The sequence below is a fragment of the Mytilus galloprovincialis genome, chromosome 14 (genome assembly GCF_965363235.1).
Source record: "Mytilus galloprovincialis chromosome 14, xbMytGall1.hap1.1, whole genome shotgun sequence".
Lineage (NCBI taxonomy): Eukaryota > Metazoa > Mollusca > Bivalvia > Mytilida > Mytilidae > Mytilus > Mytilus galloprovincialis.
In genome coordinates, this window is record NC_134851.1 from 13,918,191 (window position 1) to 13,937,172 (window position 18,982).

Below are 18,982 nucleotides of genomic sequence, written 5' to 3' on the forward strand. Positions count from 1 at the left end.
TATTGTATTCAGTAACTGTGTACATACTCATACGGTATCCCGATTATTTACATTTATGTTCAGTAACTGCAATCACCCCATACGGTATTACTTCTAATTGTGTTCAGTTACTGTGGAGTTCCTGATAAGGTATGTTTTATTTTGTTCAGTAACTGCGGACACCTCCATGTGGTATTACTTTTTGTTGTGTTCAGTAACGGCGGAACCCTCATTCAACATTATGATGGTGCTCAGAAACTGCGGAATACATACGTTATGTCTTTATTGTGTGTAATAACTGCGGATATCTTCATATGGTATATAAAAAGTTTTATTGTGTTCAGTTATTGCAAACTTACCCACACCGTTATACATTTTATCGCGTTCAGTATCTGCGGACAATGGCCACCCTTTTACGGTATTACTTTCTATTGTGTTCAGTAAGCGTGAATGCCCCCTTACCATATTACTTTAAATTGTTTAACACCTATCTGTATTTTCTTTATCTTTTTTATGGCATCATACAGAAAAGTGTTGTCTCGTTGGATTTTGTTATTTTTTTCTGAAATTTCACATTATCTTTTAGGGGCCAGCTGAAGCAAGCCTCCTAGTGCGGGATTTTCTCCCTGTATAGAAGTTTTATGCTCTTTAGTCGTTTTTTTGTCGCTTTGACACATTCTCCATTTCTATTCTCAACGTTATCCCTCTATCTTATAATAAAGGGAAAGGTGACTATGCCGGATGGAAAGCCTTTTTTACTTATTGTTCAGTAAAAAAATATACATTTAAAGTCAACAGTGAGTTTTACTTTTTCCCATGGTCATTTCTGATATAAATTATATCGAATGCACTATGAAAATACCTTTTCACCAAGTATGTACATGAAATTATATTTCAATGTTTGGCTATTTTCCTCTTGGAATAAACCCTAATATATATTTAAGGAATGACTGTAATAATTTTTTTGTCTATGAAGAAATAACATAAAACATTTGGTGCACACTGAATAACGCACGTAGCGGGTTATTTAACAGTGTCAACCACATTTTTTATGTTATTTCGAATAGATAGAAAAAATATTACAGTCATTTCTTATAATTTAATTCTAAATTCCATTTTAAACAGTAGAAAACCTTGAAAAAACGTTGATGACGTCACGGTCACATGACTAAATTATGTCTATGGTCTGATAACAAAATAACGTCAGCCAATCAGAAGACGCGTTACATCCAAAATTAAATTATTATATATGAACTGTTAAAATAAAGTTGATGTTAATGTATTGATATCTCATCATTTTTTATATTTGTATCTCCAAAATGTTTCTTTTCATTTCTCCTAATTTAGCCGTTTCAGAATCTAAAGAATCATGGGTAATTCATTGTTCGTACCCCAAAATGAAAATAACGCCACGTCATTGGTTAAATTTCCATTGTTTATGACATTTTTAACCAATCAGGACGTTGTGGTGTACACTTTTGAAAATATTACCCAGGATGCATTAGATTCTGAAACGGCGAATTGTTTATCCCATTTTTAGAAAAAGAATTAAGATTGCAAGGAGATAGGTTTCCTCTTAGATTAAAGACGTGACTCTGTGGAACTTCGCATGAAAACCTAAGATGTTCATTCGATACATTTGATTTGGTTTTCTTCTAAAATATAAAAATACAGTTGTAATGAAAACAAAATATTTGTTTAATTTCTGCTAAATGTTTGTTCTCTTTTTGGAGAGAGACAAACGATAAAATTCCTTTTAGATCAAAGATGTGACTCTTGTGGAATTTATAAAACAGTTCCTTCACATAATAACCAGATATATGTTCATTCGAGACATATCTTACAATATTTAAAAAATATATAAATATACAATTGTAAGGAACATCGATCACTTTGCAAATTATTTAAATAATTGTTATGATTTTTGACATTTTGTTTATATTATTGTCTTGCTAAGCATCTTCGTTTGTTTGTCTGACGTCCATTAATCATGTGAGAAATGAATGATATATAACACGGAAGGTAGCCATCATTTAAATGACTTTGCTGCCATACTATTAATAAAATCTTGAATATTGTAAAAGAGAGGCGAAAGATATCAAAAGGGACATTTGAACTCATAAATCGAAAATAAACTGACAACATCATGGCGAAAAAGACCAACAATTATACACAAACACAACATAGAACACTAAAGACTGAACAACACGAACCCCACTAAAAACTTTGGGTGATCTAATGTGCTCAGGAAGGTTAAGCCGACTTGTAACGTTGTAACTATTTAAGAAAAGTAGCGATTATTTAAACGACTTTGCTATCTAAGGTGCTCCTGGACTACTTATCTATTTTTAATTTGTTCTCGTCCCGATACATGCATGTAATATTTTACACTGGACGTTTAGCAAACAACAACCAACCAATCAATCTTGTACATATAAATAAAAGATGTTTGGTAAAATATCAGTGGTATAAATGACGATAATGCAATGGTTCTGCTTATATTTTAATAAATTAAATATTTAAGAAATATTAATTCTGCTGATGTCAGTACTTTGAAATAACTATACACCGGATGTGGGCGTAACCTTTAGTGAAGCAGCAGACACAGAAGAACTATAATTTCCAATGATTACACAGAAGAACTATTATTCCAAAAATGATTACATTGTGTAGACTTCACAGAGATTGATCAGGCGCAGATCCTTCCGCTTTTGAAGGGAGTTCCAACCCCCGGAAAAACACTGTATCTGCCTATGTCTGATTCGTTTAAATAAGATCGAAAGTTGTGTAGGATGTACGTCTTTTGAAACAGCAACCTAACAACATTACAAACGTCTATTTGTCTTTTTAAAGGCATATTTGAAACATATTTAATGTAAAATAAATCAACGACTGCGGCCTTATATGTACCAGTATTTGAGATTTCATAGTTGAAGATTTTGTCAATGGTATCACTATTCCATGGGTGTTGTGATATTACTCGTTACATACGTTTATATGATAAGAAAGCAATCTCGGACAATTTTTTTCTTTTATCGATTCAAACATAATTTTTTTATTTGTAAATACATTAACATCGAAACTTAAGTTTGTTTCAATTCTTTTTGTTTCTCGAAGACTACGTAAATGAATTAGAATTTCTTTGATGTTTACATTGGTGGCCTACAGCTATTTACAAGACGTATACGTGTAAACAACTTGTTGAACTAGATTTTCTGTCTAATCAGTTTACTCCAGCCATGGACAATTCGCCCACATAACAACATATGAAGAAGTTCTTGAAACGGACTGATGAATATTGAGTACAAACGTAGTTGCTTTCTCTTTAATTACATGTTCTTTTATAGCTTGATTTAAAATTTAGAAAATAATATATGAAAAGATTACACAAGACAACATCCTACAATATGCAGACGTAAAGCGTACAACAAGAAAACATGATTCAAATATTGTTTTTCTCTTTCAAGGTGTAACACATCTATAGTCTAATATGAATGCAAATATTCCGACTTGAAGCATTTAAAAGGTTCACAAAATACCTCTCTGTTCTTTTTCTTTTTCCCAAATTACAATGTTAACTAGAATGGCAACATTATAAAGGTCGATTGAAGATTTGTGTTAACGTCCAGTTACAAATATTACATGCATATCACGAATAAAACATGCTAATGTAATATGCATATTAACACTGTACTTGACAGACAGCTGAGCTGGATTTTTCACGAATTAGTTTACAAAACAGTAGTCCCCAGGAAGATACATGTATGTTACCCTTTCCTCACACATTAATCTGAATCTGAGCCAAACAGTATTTGCTTTAACTCCTAAATGCCATGTGCTTACATGGAAATCAATTAAATTCATTTTCAAGTCTTTAATTTAAACCAATGGGGGGTCAAATCCACAACTACCCAAACTATGATAAAGGCAAAGTAGTACAATCATCAATTAGAAATCTACAATATAGAAGAACAACAAATTAACAAACACGATCTCTAGATCTCATGATCAGAATACAGTCGGTAACAGCTATGTGTTTTATCATATACCGAGCCGTCAATTAACCTTCAAGTTGATTCAGACAATTTGTGAAACATTAAAAAGGCACACTGATATCTTCCTTTTAGGGTCAAAAAGTAATATAAAAAAACAGGAAAAACAAGACACTAAGTAATGTAAGTACATGTATGACTGTTAAGAAATGTCAAGTATGACTGTTAAGGCAATGTAAGTACGACTGTTAAAGCAATGTAAGTATGACTGTTAAAGCAATGTCCAGTATGACTGTTTCTTATTGGAATGTACTAGTTTTGACCATTCGCCTTTTCTTAATCTGAAGAACAGCGTGTCCTTTAGTTTTTGAAATGGCGAATAGGTAGCCAATCAACATGCCAATGTAACATATAGTCATTCCATATTTGCAATTGCCCGGAAATCTAGCGACAAATACAACGCGTTTGTGCAGTAGCCAATATATCATATTAGAGAACAATAAACAAATGTAATAACAGATTTTAATATTAAAAATATAATTCATACTGTGTGCTTTCCATGTTTTAAAAGCGATTCAAACGCACAAAATTCATTGAGTTTTTTTTTAGTTTCTAGCACTGCTGGTGGACTTCTAGTTTCTGATTGTATCATGAGCTCATGCAGTCGTTAGTGCTTTGGTAATGAAATGATTTATAACATACTTGTACAAATTTGACCTTCAAATGTACTTTTGTAGTTCTTAAAGTTCTTTTTGCTCATAGATAGCTGCCCAAGAATTGAAGTATTCATACATCTTTGGGTTTCAGATTTTTGTGTTTTAGCATTCGTAATGAATATATGGACACACAAAATATATCAATGAGTTTTCCATATTGTACCGATTCATGATAAATGAACAGAAATGTAAAAATCAGGCGAAAGATACCAGAGGGACATTTAAACTCAAAAGTAGGGAAAAAAGCCTGACAACGCCATGACTAACAAAGAAAAAAGACAAACAGACAAACAATAGTATACAAAATACAACATAGCAAACTAAAGAATGAGCAACACGAACTCCACTAAAAACTAGGGGTGATCTCAAGTGGTCCGGAAGGGTAAGCAAATAAAAGTTGTAAGGTCAACGCTATAAGGGTTAAAGGTCAAAGGAGATAAATAGATTATATACAGGCGAGCCAATTTCTTACATGTTCCTGATTTGGTTGCGTTGAAATCATTACAACCTTCAAAGTTATTTCCTGTTTTTACTTGTGCTCTGTGATAGATAGTTGTAATCGTGGCCTAGGGTAACAATATGTATAAATATAGCAGTAAACTTATTTGTATATGTAGACTTTGTGGAGGCATAGGACAACCGTATGTATAGATACAGTAATAAACTTGTATGTATACTCTAAGGTGGCCTAGAATAACAATATGCATAGATACAGCAATACACGTGTTTGTACATGTAGACTTTATGGAGGCCTAGGACATCAATATGCATAAATAAAGCAAGAAACTGGTTTGTATATGTAGACTGTATGATGGCCTAGGACAACAATATGCATAGATAAAGCAAGAAACTTGTTTGTATATGTAGACTGTATGATGGCCTAGGACAACAATATGCATAGATAAAGCAAGAAACTGGTTTGTATATGTAGACTGTATGATGGCCTAGGACAACAATATGCATAGATAAAGCAAGAAACTTGTTTATATATGTAGACCGTATCAGTGGCGGATCCAGAAATTTTCATAAGTGGGGCCCACTGACTGACTTAAGAGGGGGCCCGCTCCAGTCACGCTTCAGTGATTCCCTATATAAGCAACCAATTTTTTTCCCAAAAAGGGGGGGGGGCGGGCCCCCTGCCCCCCCCCCCCCCTAAATCCGCCTCTGCGTATGATGGCCTCAGACAACAATATGTATATAGTAAAATAATAATCTTGTTTGTATATGAATACTTCATGGTGGCCTTGGACAACAATATCTACAGATACAGAAATAAACGTGTGGGCATAAGGCAACACTATGTTATAGCAATCACTTTAATTGAATGTGTTAACTTTGTTGAGGTCAAGAACATCGATGCAACAAACGTGTTGGAATATGTAGACGTTATGGCTACTTAGGCATAATATGTTAATATACAGAAGTAAACTTAAATTTATATGACTGATACTTGCTGGTCAGGTGGTTAAGGAGAACAATATGTTCTATACTATAAATGTTGATTGTATATGACTGATACTTGCTGGTCAGGTGGTTAAGGAGAACAATATGTTCTATACTATAAATGTTGATTGTATATGACTGTATTCTTTATGATTGTCTATGAAGAGAAAGGGTTAAGTTTTTGTCACTTTAGTCTCTATTAGTAGCCTTTTGACCTTAGAATACATGTGTAAAGTTTAGATTTCCTAAAATCATATCAATATAAAACTAAGTCAAAAGTTGTTATGTATTGTGTATGCGATAGTCTGCTACCTATTTTTTTGAAGGTCAAGGTAAGAATGTAATAACTTTTCAAGGTCAGGATAAGAAAGAAACACGGACAGGATGAAAAAACGAATAAACACAAAATAAAGCAGCAGAAGATATTATGACCATATTATAATTAAATGTAGACATTTGAATCAGTTATTTGTATCAAGGTCTTAGGGGATGCGGTCAACATATATGTATTGTTTATCATTTGGTCCATTGTTCTCTATCTTTTCCACTCCATCCAACCCCTCGTGTGTGTTCTAAATCATTTGTGAATAAGTATAAAAGAAAAGAATGTGCTTTGCTTTTGGTACATACCACTGTAATAAACACCAATTGCAATGTCTTAAAATGGCGTCAAAATTTAATGAATGTCTTGTTTAAGTTTACATATTTGTTTTGTTTGTTTGTGTGTTTGTGTTGTAAACTATTTGTGTTACTTGATTCAAAAGTATCTGCCAACAAACGTGTCCTAACGTTGTCAAACGTAGATCTGAAATGTCTGTACATATACATATGATTCTAAAATACATTACCCTAGCTATTTATAATAAAGAACTAGGGACATAACCCCTTCCCCCTTTTTATTGATACGGGAATGTCATATTAAAAAATAATTCAAAAATGATATTTTTTAATCAATTAAACCATGTATATACTGTATGGTATATAGATTTCTTCTCCAATAAAATCAGAAAGGGAAAATTTACACTATTATCTCTATATATATGCTTTTGAAAATTCCAATTTATTTAACTTAGAATATTTTCAATTATTTATGACAATTATATTCCATTGATTTGTGTTTTTAATTACATTGATTGTATTAATACCGTTAGACGTTAAAAACAAATATGGAAGAAAAAACACGTGTGGTACACAATATTGAATAACAATTATCGTTCTACTGCACACAACAAATTAATCAGAACAAAACACAAACACGATAAAGGGAGTACCTTAATCCCCGCCCTTTAATTGTTAAATTTTGTACTTACAACCCGTGGTGATGGTGAAAACTGTGAACCATTTTTTATGCTGATCCTTGCAACAGTATGTCTACCATGTTAAATATAGTGCCGTGGTGTTGTCGCAATTCTCCGAGGAAAATCAATAAGAACAGGTAGCTTGAGCCTCCATTAAGAACCACAATATGTGATTTTACTACTATAATGAGAGACTCGATAAAGTTAAAACGTTAAGATGATTTCTTAAAATCAAATTTTAAAATCCATCTGAAGCTTGACTTTTGATGGTGGCGGCAGTCGGAACACATTGTTTTGACGATAGGTTCAAAATAACAATTATCTCCGCTTGTGGTCGAACTGTGATGTTGTGGGTGGCTGATTATACGAAGCAATTGTTCCAAAACAATGAACAAATTGAAAAATTAATTATCCTTCTCAGCTATATCAAAAAGTGCATGAAATGGCGATTGACAAAGTTATTTATATAATGCATTTTTGTAGAAGACTGTCTATTCCATGCAATTATCAATTACAAATGATTTTATATCAATTCAGAAATACGATGTGTTTATGCTATTACATTCTAAACAAAAATCGTACAGAATATTTTCCGTGTGTAAAATTGGTCATATCTTTGTGTATATTTGTACACAATAGACGAAGATTTTGTGGAATTTTCCCGTCTTTCATATCCATCAAAAGTAATGGATTAATTAATTTGGCTTGTCGATTTTATCGGTTTTTGAGATTGAAAGTTCTATGTCGGAACAGGAGAACAGTACAAATGATTCGTGGTCAAGTAAAACAGATTTATTATTTACACTAATTTAATAGGATTTTCTTGTTAATGATTCTTAAAGATTCTACACAATCTTGGCCAGATTGTCAATGTTGTCAGCAGCTCGTCGACAAAACAGCAAAAAGAACTCTTCTGTATTGAGGTAATATGTTTCGTCAAATTAGAAGCCATTTTAATTTCCTGGCGTTGAAATGGAACATTGTTTGTCGGTGAAAGATACAGCTTCAGAAATATTAAATTGTCAGTCAAATATAATTAAAGCAAAGAGAAAACGTCTAATATTCTGTTACAGGTCAAATAATGACAGAATATTTGAATAATTACTCCGAAAATGCGACAGCACCCATGTTCATTGGGAGATATCATCTAATTATATTTTTTTTCTTTAAGAAAGTAACAGATTTTTGTCTAAGGACATTTTTTTTATACGACAAAGCATTGGCGTTAGTTGACGCCAGTATAGAAGTAAACAACACAAAACTTTTTTGACATCTGGAACGTCCTGCAATTTAAAAAACAACACATAAGGTCAAATTAGGGTCATATGATTTGAGGTTCATATTTTGTAAATATTTTGTTAAAATAATTTGACAGATTTGTCAAAGTGCGGAGAGTCGATTCTTGAGGTCATTTGTCCAAAAAAAGAATAAAAAATATCAAAAATATAGTAAAAAAGACAAGGTGATAGTCTGCGTGCCCAGGTTTAACCCACAGAACCCCATTTTAAGTTTCTGAATTAGCCCTTAGATTGATATAAATAGATTAACCGATATAACATTGAAATGTCTTAACTTCATAATAAAAAAAATAATAATTTCAGTCATTAAAGTTTTCATGATTTATCTGATTGTTTTTGATAAATTCTTTAAGGTGGTACCTAACACTACAGGGAGATAACTCTGTAAAGTCAGCGAAACGTTTTAATGAAGTTGTCAAACTACTATATAACCAGTTTAATTTTTCTGACAAAACGGTTGGTTCAAAATTTTTGATTTCTTTATATTTCTGTAAAAGGGTCAAAGTAAATACTTTGACAAAATTTTATGAAAATTAAACGAGAAAAAATAATTTTAGTGAAAGTGTTGGGTACCACCTTAATACAGATTTGGTTATCTTTTTAATAAAAAGTCACTGGTTTAAACTTTCTCAAGTAATTGAAAATAATGTTTTCAATATCCAGTATATTTAGATGTCCCTATACTATAATTCATATACTTTTTTACATTTGGAACTATGTTTTCAATGAAAATTAATTCAACTATCGCTTGGAACGTTATACGTTTTATTCTTATTGTATAATAGTATATTTATATTTTTTTTACTAATGTTTTTTCTTCAGGTTACTGAAATACATGTATCAATCACATGGTTGTTTTTGTCCATCTGAATCAATGTATTCGATCTGTTACAATGAATGTCATGTTCAGTATCCATAAATGATATACAAATATGTTGTATGAAGATCAAGATTGTAGATGTACACGGTTCAAGATTAAGATAACGCGTATACATTTGTACATGGTATAAGATTAAGAAACACATGTATCAATGAGAAAGATAACAGAACAAACATAACAAGAGTATGCATTTATCTTTTATGTGCATGCACTATCAATAGAATACAGGTTGATTGTTGGTTGCACTACGTCTAGTGGCAAATATTTTATGAATATTTAGGACGATAAAAAAAGTAACAATAAGTACAATAGGTAGGTTCTTTAATAGAGGCTGTCGGGAAAATTTGGACTAAATTGTAAATGAGGGTACATTGAATTGAAAAAGGAAAGTAATTTAGCCTTGTTACAGGTCACATATGAACCCCTCAATGTGTTTTTGCAAGGGTTCTTACAGTGCAAAAAGCGTATCACTCTCTTTGCACGAGGCATCTGATTTAATGCTCCAATTCTGACTGAACGTGAGAATTAAGAAGCTTACAGACAATACATTTATAGAAATGGGACAAATCACACAAAAAAGTATGTATACGTAGTGTATGGAAAACACACCAAATTTATAATGAAGGGTGATGATCGATCACACAACACCCATCACAAATTAGTCGCATTAAAATCAGAACACGATGAGGATGATGATTGATCTTTAAGGTATTTTGCTACAGATTTACCGTATATTGAATTTAATTATTGTATAAAAAAATTTTTGATAATTATGGATGATGTATTTTCAACTGAACGTTTACAGCCAAACATTAAATATAGCTAATATACTCTCTAACAACTGAGTTACATACACGACCAACAAGCTGTAATCTAAATGTATTTTATATTGCAGGTGTTTATCAGAGATCCAGCTTCGACCTTTTATGGACATGTTTTTATAAAAAAAAAATCCAGTTAAATATAACAAAACGAAATTCTTGAAAGTTAGTATTGAAGCTAATAATCAGTCTTGTTACTCATTTGCTTTTGTGTATGTTATTTTTATTATAGGCTCAACAGATGTTTTAGGGATATAAATGTTTATCGTCATTTCGCTTGCTCTGGAATTTCGTAATAAAAAAACAGCAATTTTGTAGATGAAATTTTACAATTCTACAAAAAATACCAACAATTTTAAATGAGTCTCAGGTTGACACATTTCAACATTAAAATTCTATTAAATAAATCAACAAAGACATCAACTCGTCGGAATATTTTGTGCACTACTTTATGGTAGCATGGTCAATCAAATCAAACAAATGTAAGTAGTTAAATGGTCCGCATATTGATGACTTTGTACAGTATTACAATTTATTTTTTTATTTTATTCAGAAAATAAAATTCAATTGATAAAATATTTAAAGAGTAATCGCCAACAATAAAGAACTGCAGACATGTGCACAGCATTTGATATATCGAAAAGGATGAAACCTTGAAACATAACATATAACTTAGCGAGCAACGGAAATTTGTTTTTCTTTATTTTCCCTAGAAAAACAAACGGACAACATTGAGTTAAAATTGTGTTTGTTATTGAACTATTGTTTTTAGATATTAAGGTGAAAGTAAACTATTCAAGAAATGTAAAAAAAAATAAAAAAAAAAAAAAAAAAAAATAGGGGAAAGTCGTGGTTTTAAATCCTTTTCATTTTTTCACAATTATTTCTTTCTATCCCTGTTTTTGAGTGTTTGAGTTTTCTCTTTCTATTTTTAATATTATCAGTGTTCTTTCACTATCTATTGATGTTTCCAATCAAGTCCTCAAAAAGTTATTTTAGTCTATTTCCCGCCATTAACACGACTTAAAATATTGTGTGATTTCCATGTATAGGATTAATAATCTCTTTATAGAAACTGATATGTTTAGATAAACATCTTCAGAATTGCTGAGAATATCTAATATTTCCTATCATGCAATGTTCTCGTATATTAATGACGTAATTATTATGTTTGACGTTTTCTGTTTTAAGTCCGGGCGATATGATTGAATACAAATGCTACCAAAAGGTGTCAAAACTATTATTAAATATTGACTTTCTAGCTTGTAGACGACAATTCGAGTCTCTTATTTCTATTTAGATAACTCTTTTTTACATGTCGGCTGCGATTTTCCTTTCAAAATTAATTCTTTCTTACGCCTAATGCTAAAAGGCTGACAAGGAGTAAAATTAAAATGGTAGAAACGGTTTGCAGTAAGCGTGGTTATTGATGTATGCGAAATGATACAATATAAATGCATCATTCTTTTCTTACAAATGAAACTATTAGTTGGGATGCTTAAAAAGTATAAAAGCATGAATCTGTTAATCAATCTTATATTAAAAAAGTATTTATAAAAATCAAAGGTGGTTTTAAATGTCGTCTAGAACTGCTGAACAAAAATTATGTCGCTTACAATACAAATAAAAACATGTCGCTTACAACACGGAACAAAAGCACAAAAATCATAAATCTGTTAATTACTCTTATACTAAAAATTTATTCTTAAAAATCATTGCTGCATTTTCATGTCGTCTAGATCTGCTGAAGAAAAAATATGTCGCTTACAATACTCATAAAAACATGTCGCTTACAACATGAAACAAAAGTATAGGTTAAATTTCTAGTTTATTGTTGTTTTAGAGTTAGTATTATATTATTATGACAAAAGAACGAAAAGCAATAAAAATCATGCAATTCAGCGAAATGAATGTCGACATACGCCCTCAGAAAGCAAGATATTCCCTGCTAATGATGATTGTATTATATCTGGAGCACTTTTAATAAATTTTTCCTGCAAGAAAATAACCAAAGTTCTGTAGATTAAAAATCATTTTAAACAGTTTACCATTCATTAAATGTTGAGATTACTAAAGTTCAAGTTTAAAAAGCATTCTTCAATAATTAAATCATTTTAGAAAATTAAATTTGTATAAAATTATAAAACAAAAAAATATTAAACACGTGAACTCATTTTTAAGTGAGCATATTCAAATTTTCCCGATTTAATTGAACCTGATTTTTTACATTAAAGCTATAACCATAAGTAAGGCAAGAGATTTGAAAAAAAAATCAAAATATTGGAGTAGCCAGCCCGAGTCAGGCCAGAGTATTAAAAACAAATCAAAATATTGGAGTAGCCAGCCAGAGTCAGGCCAGAGTATTGAAAAAAATCAAAATATTGGAGTAGCCAGCCAGAGTCAGGCCAGAGTATTGAAAAAAAGCAAAATATTGGAGTAGCCAGCCAGAGTCAGGCCAGAGTATTGAAAAAAATCAAAATATTGGAGTAGCCAGCCCGAGTCAGGCCAGAGTATTGAAAACAAATCAAAGTATTGGTGTAGTCTGATACATAATCTATAATTCTTGGCATTGTTAAAAGTTTAAAAGAAGGTGTATTGATTGACATGTTTCTATTTAAATATTTACGTTGGCGTGGTATTATGTTTATCTGTCAAACTTGAATTGCATTGATTTTGGTATTTTCAAATATTATCCTGGGTGCGTTTTAATTGGTGAAAATCCCCAGTTTTTAAGTCGTTGCACGAGACTTTTGCAAGATTGTTACTCATTACGGTATTATTACGATATCTAGGCTGTTAAATAGGATCAACAGAATTATCTAAATATGACACACTTGCAACTGAGAAGTTAAAGACATTTGTATTGTAAAATGTACATCAACTTTCATGCAATTATATAAAAATTAAAACAATTTTAGCACCAATTAACCGCTTGAACTTAGGCTATTTATTATCTTTGTTCACAAAAAAGTAAAATAACAAACAAACAAAAATGCCTGTGAAGGATGTTCAAAACGGAAAGTCTTTTTTCAAAATGCAAAATCAAAACCTTAGACACATCAAACGATTGGATAACAACTGCCAAAGTGCTAACTTGGTACAGACATTTCCGTATTTTATAAATAATGGATACAATCTGGTTTTATAGTTAACAAAACCTCTCGCTTGGATGACAGTCACATAGAATTCTATTATATTGACAACAATATTGAGCAAAACAAACAAACATAGCCGTCACATTGCAAACATGTCAAATTCACAACTTTTTTTTGTAAAACGCATATGCGCTAATAAAATAAGTATATTTTCTAATCGCCAGGTAATTTTGTATACTTTATCGAAAGAGACAGTAGATATTTTAACAGTTTTTCCAAGAAAATCATACCTGAAAGTACTATTATAACATGATTTGAGTAGTCGTTACATCCTATTTTAAGAAGCGATATTGATTAAGTTAAATGGAACAATGATGAGCCAATTGTTAATTTTCTTTTCTTTTTAATGATGCCTGCTGGTTCGTATTTCTTATGTAATTCATTATGAAGCAAACGAATTTTGATATTGTCGAATTTACCCGAGGCACCAAACGATGCCATATAGACTTTCAGTTATGTAAAATTGAGAATGGAAATGGGGAATGTGTCAAAGAGACAACAACCCGACCATAGAGCAGACAACAGCAGATGTGTCCGAATATGACAGGAACGGGGTCATAATTATTTCACCCATTTATACTTCAATGCCATTTTTTTCATAATTGCAGGGCAGATGTTTTATCCCGTACACATGTATACATGACTAATAAATTTGAATTACTTGTTAATACTAGTAGCCCGCTTCATCATGTCTTTGAAGGGCAATGCCCGGCATTTAAGAGAGCAATACTGGTTTGAGTATTAAGGATGTTCGCTTCACTTATTTTTTTTTTTAAATTCAGTCAGCTAGCCAGAATCCTTTGGTTTTAGACATGTTGTTTTTGTGGAATAAAAGGGTCATTTTATTCACTTCCTGATAGTAATGAAAATTACCCCATATAAACGATTGTATATTTTTAATATTCCCGATAATCGTGCTCGAAATAAGAACAACATTACGATTAGAAGACTTTCAATATGACGTCATATGAAAATTATATCTCCATATTCAAACAAACAAACATTCTAGCAGTCGAAATCGCTTTTCAAAGTTGACAGAGCCACAACCTTATGTGAAACACAAATAAGAACTTCAAGATACGAAGAAAAGAAGTCAATCAAGGAGGGTAGAAAGAAAAGATGAAAAAGCAAAGAACTGTTATCTAAAAATGGACTGATAAGTAAAGATGAAGCAACATGAACTTTAACAAATGATTCATGCATAGTTGCAGTTTCTGTTTCTAAGCTAATGCTTTTAAAATATATGTTAAGCTCTATAGATTACCTTTACAGTTAGATATGCCCTTTACGTAGATTTCTTTTTTATCGGCTTATTTCTCAATCAAACAATCGCTAGAATCCATTCTTTTTATAACTTGAAATTCATCAATATGAAAATAAGATATAAAACTTCGTTTAAATTGACAAATTACATTATACAGTGATGAAATAGACCGCTACAAAACAGAATGATGATTTGATTCTTTTATCAAAAAGATCAAGAAATTCTCTAGACATTTAAGGAAACTAGACATAATTGTTCATCGGAAATGATTTACCCATAGACACAAACCGACAGAATAGAGAATGATACAAACAGTAAAATGGCAACTATTTCATTCCTTAGGGAGGTAATTTCCAATATCTAAATCTCAGGGGAGGTAATTTTCTAATATTCTCTAACCCAAAAGATAATACCACAAATCAGTGTAAACCAAATTTTATCACTATTAATCTTAATTCAAAATACATTATGTTATAATTCTTCGTTTTTGTTACTCTCCAGTGTATATATGTCTATACTTATATGCATAATGAAGATTTCACCTTTTTCTTTGTAGAATCTAAGAAGATCAAATCTGTCATCACGGAGGATTCATTTATTAACAATTTCAATATGAAAAAAATATTTATAATTTGACTTTATTACGCCTGCATGTTTACCGAAATACACACCAGTGTGACTCCGAATGGCTCTATTGCACTTAACAATAGTTATAATACGTGAAAAAAGGTCACTAGTCATGCTAGTAGGGACAAGATATGATTATATATGCTTCAACAGACTACATGTAATCCAAATTCAGAAAAAAAATTCAGTAACAACTATTGTACATGTAGGTACGCAAAAAAAGAATACTTTTTTTCTACTATAAATACAAACCATCTCACAAAAAGATCTAAAGAACAGTATAAAAAAATCGAACTCCAAAACAAAGTCAAAAAGTAGAAATCCATAAAAACTAGCCAAAATTAAACGCTATCAATTGACGGAACAAATTAAAACCAACTGCCTAGTCCTGACAGGGTACAGGCATTTCCCGGAGAAAATGGTGGGTGAAACTAGATTTTGTTCTTAGTAGTTTTCTTTTAAGCGGTTAAAATGTTTAGTTAATTAAGATCTTTTACATCAAAAGTAAGTGCACATATGTCAGTGTAATGTAAGCGGCAACAATTACATATTTTACGAACATGGTTGACTACCTGTAAGAAGTGTGGGAATTATACTTTTTATATGCCTATTGAAGAACCATGTAAAATGTGATTCGTGGGCTGACAGTTTTAATATCTTTTAGGGTGCATATGTATGCTGAAAGTGATGTAGATTTTTCATATGGACCTTTACCAAATGAGATGAAAATTCCATAGAAGGCATTATCAAACTCATGTATAAGGAGATTACTTCCGTCGATAATATCCTATAGGATCTATTTAAGGAATGACTGTAATATTTTTTCTGTCAATGAAGAAATATCATAAAAAAATTAACAACTGAATAACGAGCGTAGCGGGTTATTTAACAGTGTGCACCACATTTTTTATGTTAATTCGAATAGACAGAAAAAATATTACAGTCATTTCTTATAATTTAATTCTAAATTACATTTTAAACCGTAGAAAACCATGAAAAAACGTTGATGACGTCACGGTCACATGACTAAACTATGTCTATGGGCTGATTACAAAATAACGTCATCCAATCAGAAGACGCGTTACATCCAAAATTAAATTATTGTAAAATACATGCCAATCTATCTGTCCTGGTAAGGCTGTAAATAAGGATTATTATTCCTTTCATCATATATTTACCCATATTGCAATTTATTGACAAGTATAAAAATAAGGAGATGCGATAGGATTGCCAAGGAGACAATTGTCTACCAACGTTCGGCATTTAACAATGAGAAAAGTTGTCTACAGGTGTTCATTAGAGCTCTCAATCGCTACAAAACAAAATACAGTGCTATGACTGGGGAAAGGGAAGTAAATCGAAATCATTCTGTTCGTCATAAAATATGGTGGGTTATAGAAAGCCAATAAATCGATCTATATAATAGGTTAATAACATAAAAACTGGTGATAAATATCAAAACAGGCCAAGTTAAGCAATATTGGAAAGGTTGTTTAAGAATATAATCGGGGTAATATTAGATAGTTGTCATTTTGTATTAGCCGTAAATGAAAACAGCAGTCAATTGGAAGGGGAAAAACACCAGTGTTTGATTGATTAGTTTTTCTCCATTACTGTCAGGTGTAAATGGTCGATTCGACTCCTTTTTGCCATTGAAATAGTGGACGGGGAATCGATTATTCAAACAGCTAATAAATTATACATTTAAGAATCCCAATAATTATTGCTGCGATTTTCATTGTTCTTGAAAGTTTCGCCAGAGTCGTTCCCCTTTGAAAGTTTCTTTTTTTTTAAGGTAAACTTGTTTTCTTTCACTGTAGTTTTGCACTTGGTATATATAAAATCCAATATGGCCTTTTCCTTTAAAAAAAAATCTGAATCCTTGTTTACCCCATACCTTATAGTGTAAATTTTGAACAAAATAATTTGATTGATAGCATTGAAAACCTAAATAAAATAGTTCGTCCTTTGCACAAAAAAAAAAAAAAAAAAAAAATTCTGACTCAGACAAAAACAAAATAACTCCTCTAGAAGTTAAATGGCTTCCATTACGTATTGTCTTTTTTTAAAACTTTTAAATCTTTCAATTTATTTTTCCCCTTCATTTTTTCGATACAAGTAATTAATTGGTATACCAGATAATACCCGTTGTGCACAAGAAAATCATAACAAAGTCCGTTTACAACTTATACCAATCTGCTTTCACATAAATAAAAAAACAAAACATTACACAAAAGGTAATGATTTTATTGAACTCGAATCACGCGAGAAAAGAGATAATAGACGAGAATTGACGAGAAGAGAGACAATCGATTGATATAAATAAGATGGAACTGAACACTCAATTGAAACTGAATTTAATAAGACGTTAACAGTATTATCAAATTAAGACGAGCCAAACCAAGTTGTAAGAGAGTTACGATAGACATGTTGACAGCCCTTAAATAGATTTATTATTGTTTTATTTAGAAAAAATAGTTGATGTTTTATTATATCGCTAATTTGAAAGTATATTCGTATTCAGAAAGGTTAGAAAAATGAAAAGAAAGATGAGATTATCTAAACTTATTATTTTTGTTTTAAGTGAGGGATTAAACTTTACAATCTATATTTCAGTGTTTTTTTTTTACCTTAACAATTATAATAGATGTTTCATTGGCAAAACTTCGGACACTTTTAACCATAATGATACCCTTTTCAATATGAATTGACCATTAACCTTTTACCATTATCATACCTATTTCTAGTATTTCTGAATCGAACATACTTATTGTTCATGCAAGTACACCTGGAGTGTTTTTCTGTTGTAAATAGTTATCAAAGGTACCAGGATTATTATTAAGTACGCCAGACGCGCGTTTCGTCTACATAAGACTCATCAGTGACGCTCATATCAAAGTTTTTATAAAGCCAAACAAGTACAAAGTTGAAGAGCATTGAGGATCCAAAATTCCAAAAAGTTGTGCCAAACATGGCTAAGGTAATCTATGCCTGGGATAAGAAAATCCTTAGTTTTTCGAAAAATTAAAAAGTTTCGTAAACAGGAAATTTATAAACATGACCAGATTATTGATATTCATGTCAACACCAAAGTGTTGACTACTAGGCTGGTGATATTCTCGGGGACGAAACGTCCACCAGCAGTGGCATCGACCTAGTGGTGTAAATAGTTATCAAAGGTACCAGGATTATAATTTAGTACGCCAGACGCGCGTTTCGTCTACATAAGACTCATCAGTAACGCTCATATCAAAATATTTATAAAGCCAAACAAGTACAAAGTTGAAGAGCATTGAGGATCCAAAATTCCAAAAAGTTGTGCCAAACATGGCTAAAGTAATCTATGCCTTGGATAAGAAAATCCTTAGTTTTTCGAAATATTAAAAAGTTTCGTAAACAGGAAATTTATAAACATGACCAGATTATTGATATTCATGTCAACACCGAAGTGTTGACTACTGGGTTGGTGATACCCTCGGGGACGAAACGTCCACCAGCAGTGTCATCGA

The 18,982-nt window shown here is 31.5% G+C and overlaps 1 protein-coding gene across 2 annotated transcripts in view; it reads right to left on the reverse strand.

The window, feature by feature from the left end:
• The window catches only part of LOC143059638 (innexin unc-9-like), a 124,877-nt gene that overhangs the window by 65,957 nt on the left and 39,938 nt on the right, over positions 1-18,982 (reverse strand). Inside the window, exon 1 of one of the 2 annotated variants that reach the window (XM_076233155.1) lies at positions 7,441-7,919. The exons of the other annotated variant lie outside the window; for it this stretch is intronic. Within the exon in view, the coding sequence (XP_076089270.1) occupies positions 7,441-7,472 (32 nt within the window). The 5' untranslated portion in view covers positions 7,473-7,919. Of the gene's footprint in view, positions 1-7,440; positions 7,920-18,982 lie in introns of those variants that run through there. 2 annotated transcript variants of the gene reach the window in all.